The 1,938-nt window shown below is 30.4% G+C and overlaps 1 protein-coding gene across 1 annotated transcript in view; it reads right to left on the bottom strand.

Annotated features, from left to right (window-relative positions):
- LOC21395258 (ERBB-3 BINDING PROTEIN 1) overlaps positions 1-882 on the bottom strand; it is a 4,493-nt gene extending 3,611 nt beyond the window's left edge. The window contains exons 1-4 of the mRNA XM_024163231.1: positions 767-882; positions 529-649; positions 266-350; positions 18-167 (exon numbers count right to left, since the gene is read on the bottom strand). Of these exons, the coding sequence (XP_024018999.1) occupies positions 18-167; positions 266-350; positions 529-619 (326 nt within the window). The 5' untranslated portion in view covers positions 620-649; positions 767-882. The remainder of the gene's footprint in view (positions 1-17; positions 168-265; positions 351-528; positions 650-766) is intronic.
- Between the last annotated feature and the right edge of the window lie 1,056 nt (positions 883-1,938).

The following is a 1,938-nucleotide window of genomic DNA, read 5'->3' as shown; positions in this document are numbered from 1 at the left end:
CAGCAGGAAAAGCTTACATCTTCACAATATCACCATCTTCCAACACAGACTCATCACTTGCAAGAGGTGAGAAATGGCAGACAGTATTGTTCACAGAAACACAAGTTGGGAAGGCAACACCCCTTTCAATCTTCTTCTTAACATTTTTGTACATGTTACCAGTTTGCCTAGAAACAACAACATCATCCATACACATATATATCAGGTCCACCAGAAAAAACTAACTCCAACTACCAAAACGTTAATCAACCGAAAGAGAGCTTACTCTCTGATGTATGAATCCCCTTTCTCACAAAGGTCCACGATTTTAGCTTTAGGTTTGCATTCGGATAATACTAGCTGCAAAGCCTCTGCAAAACATAAATCCAAATTCCAGTCAATTACCTAAAATAAGTTCGAAGAAAACCATCGAAAACCAAACACCAATTACCTTCATTTTTCCCAATACCCAAATTATACACAACAAATATGCCTAAATTCACAAACACAAAGATGAAGAGAGAGAGAGAGAGAGAGAGAGAGAGTTACTATTAACAATCTCAGCGGCGCTTTTGTATTTAGTGACGACCTCCGGAGAAGTGAGATCCAACTCCTTCTCCTCCCTTTCATCGTCCGACATCGTTTCGAAGCTCTGAAATCGCTCTCGAATCTTCAAAATCAGAAAAACGAAAAATCAAAGACCCAAACACAAAAATCAGAACTCAAAGGAAATGACGGAACACGATGAACGATTATAAAATTGAACTGAAAATTTCGCAGAACTCACATCAAATATCGGTTGACGGCGAAGAGACTGAGCTCGGGAATGAAGAATCTAGGGTTTAAGAAATGGAAAAATGTAGAGCAGAAAAGGTAGCTCGGTAGTGCTAGGGTTTCGATACACGGCTGGCTTTGCTTTAAATAGGATTTCTCACCTTAGTTAGGGTTTTATATTTTGCTTCTTTTTTTTTAACTATATATATATATTTAATTTGAGGAAATTTTGGTAAATATCCTTAAAATGATATCATTTAAAAAAAAAAAAATTTGATTCTCAACATTAACTTATTTTTTACACATTTAAAATAAGTAATTTGATAAATTACTAGATCTCAACTCACAAATAAACAGCGTAATTTAATATATTATTATTTAAAATTTAATAAATTATTATTTATAATTTAATAAATTATTATTAAAAGAGTATTCTATCACAATAAAATGATAAAACTCTAAAAAAAAAATGAGTTTAAGTGTCAGTTTTTACATTTTTTTCTTTAATTTGTTTTTTAGATTAATTATTTATTTCATCCGCATTAGAGTGTAGTACATTTTAGAAAATGCTCGGTTCTTCGTTGCTTGTACCTCACCTCACATTGATTTTTCTTTTTTTTTTGTAGGGGTTATTTTCTTTTCTTAAACTTGTATTATCTTCTTTTTATTGCTTAACAAAACAAAGAAACAGTTTTCTTGGATTCATTTTGATTATTTGTACATGACGAAATTAATGGTCACATTATATTAAGAGCCAATAGACAATTAGGAGTCCATTAGAGCGTAATACGACCGCCTACAATCAATGTAGCTGTAATATAAATAAAGCGACAAAAACATATGTTTTTGGATTTTGTTTTAGAACTGAATGTAATAAATGAAAATTGGTTTTTTTTTTTTTAGTTACAGAAAAAACCAAGAAAAGAAATGCCAAATTATATTTGGTTGGGAGTTTTTCTCATAGGTCAGTCATATTGATAGTGTCAATTTATAAATATTGAATTAAGTTAAAATCACATCAGATTAAAAAAATATGTAAAAAAAAAATAATTTTTAATACAAATATAATAGCTAAAAATAAAAAATTACCGGTAGTTTATTTTTTCTAGTCGTACTAAAAAAAAAACTCCCTATTTGGTTTTGCAAACTCTGAAAACACAAAATAAAGACAACATATGCAAATCT

This window comes from Morus notabilis, unplaced genomic scaffold (genome assembly GCF_000414095.1).
Source record: "Morus notabilis unplaced genomic scaffold, ASM41409v2 Scaffold490, whole genome shotgun sequence".
Lineage (NCBI taxonomy): Eukaryota > Viridiplantae > Streptophyta > Magnoliopsida > Rosales > Moraceae > Morus > Morus notabilis.
Note: the sequence above shows the minus strand (reverse complement) of the source record. Positions and strands in the feature narration are given on the sequence as shown.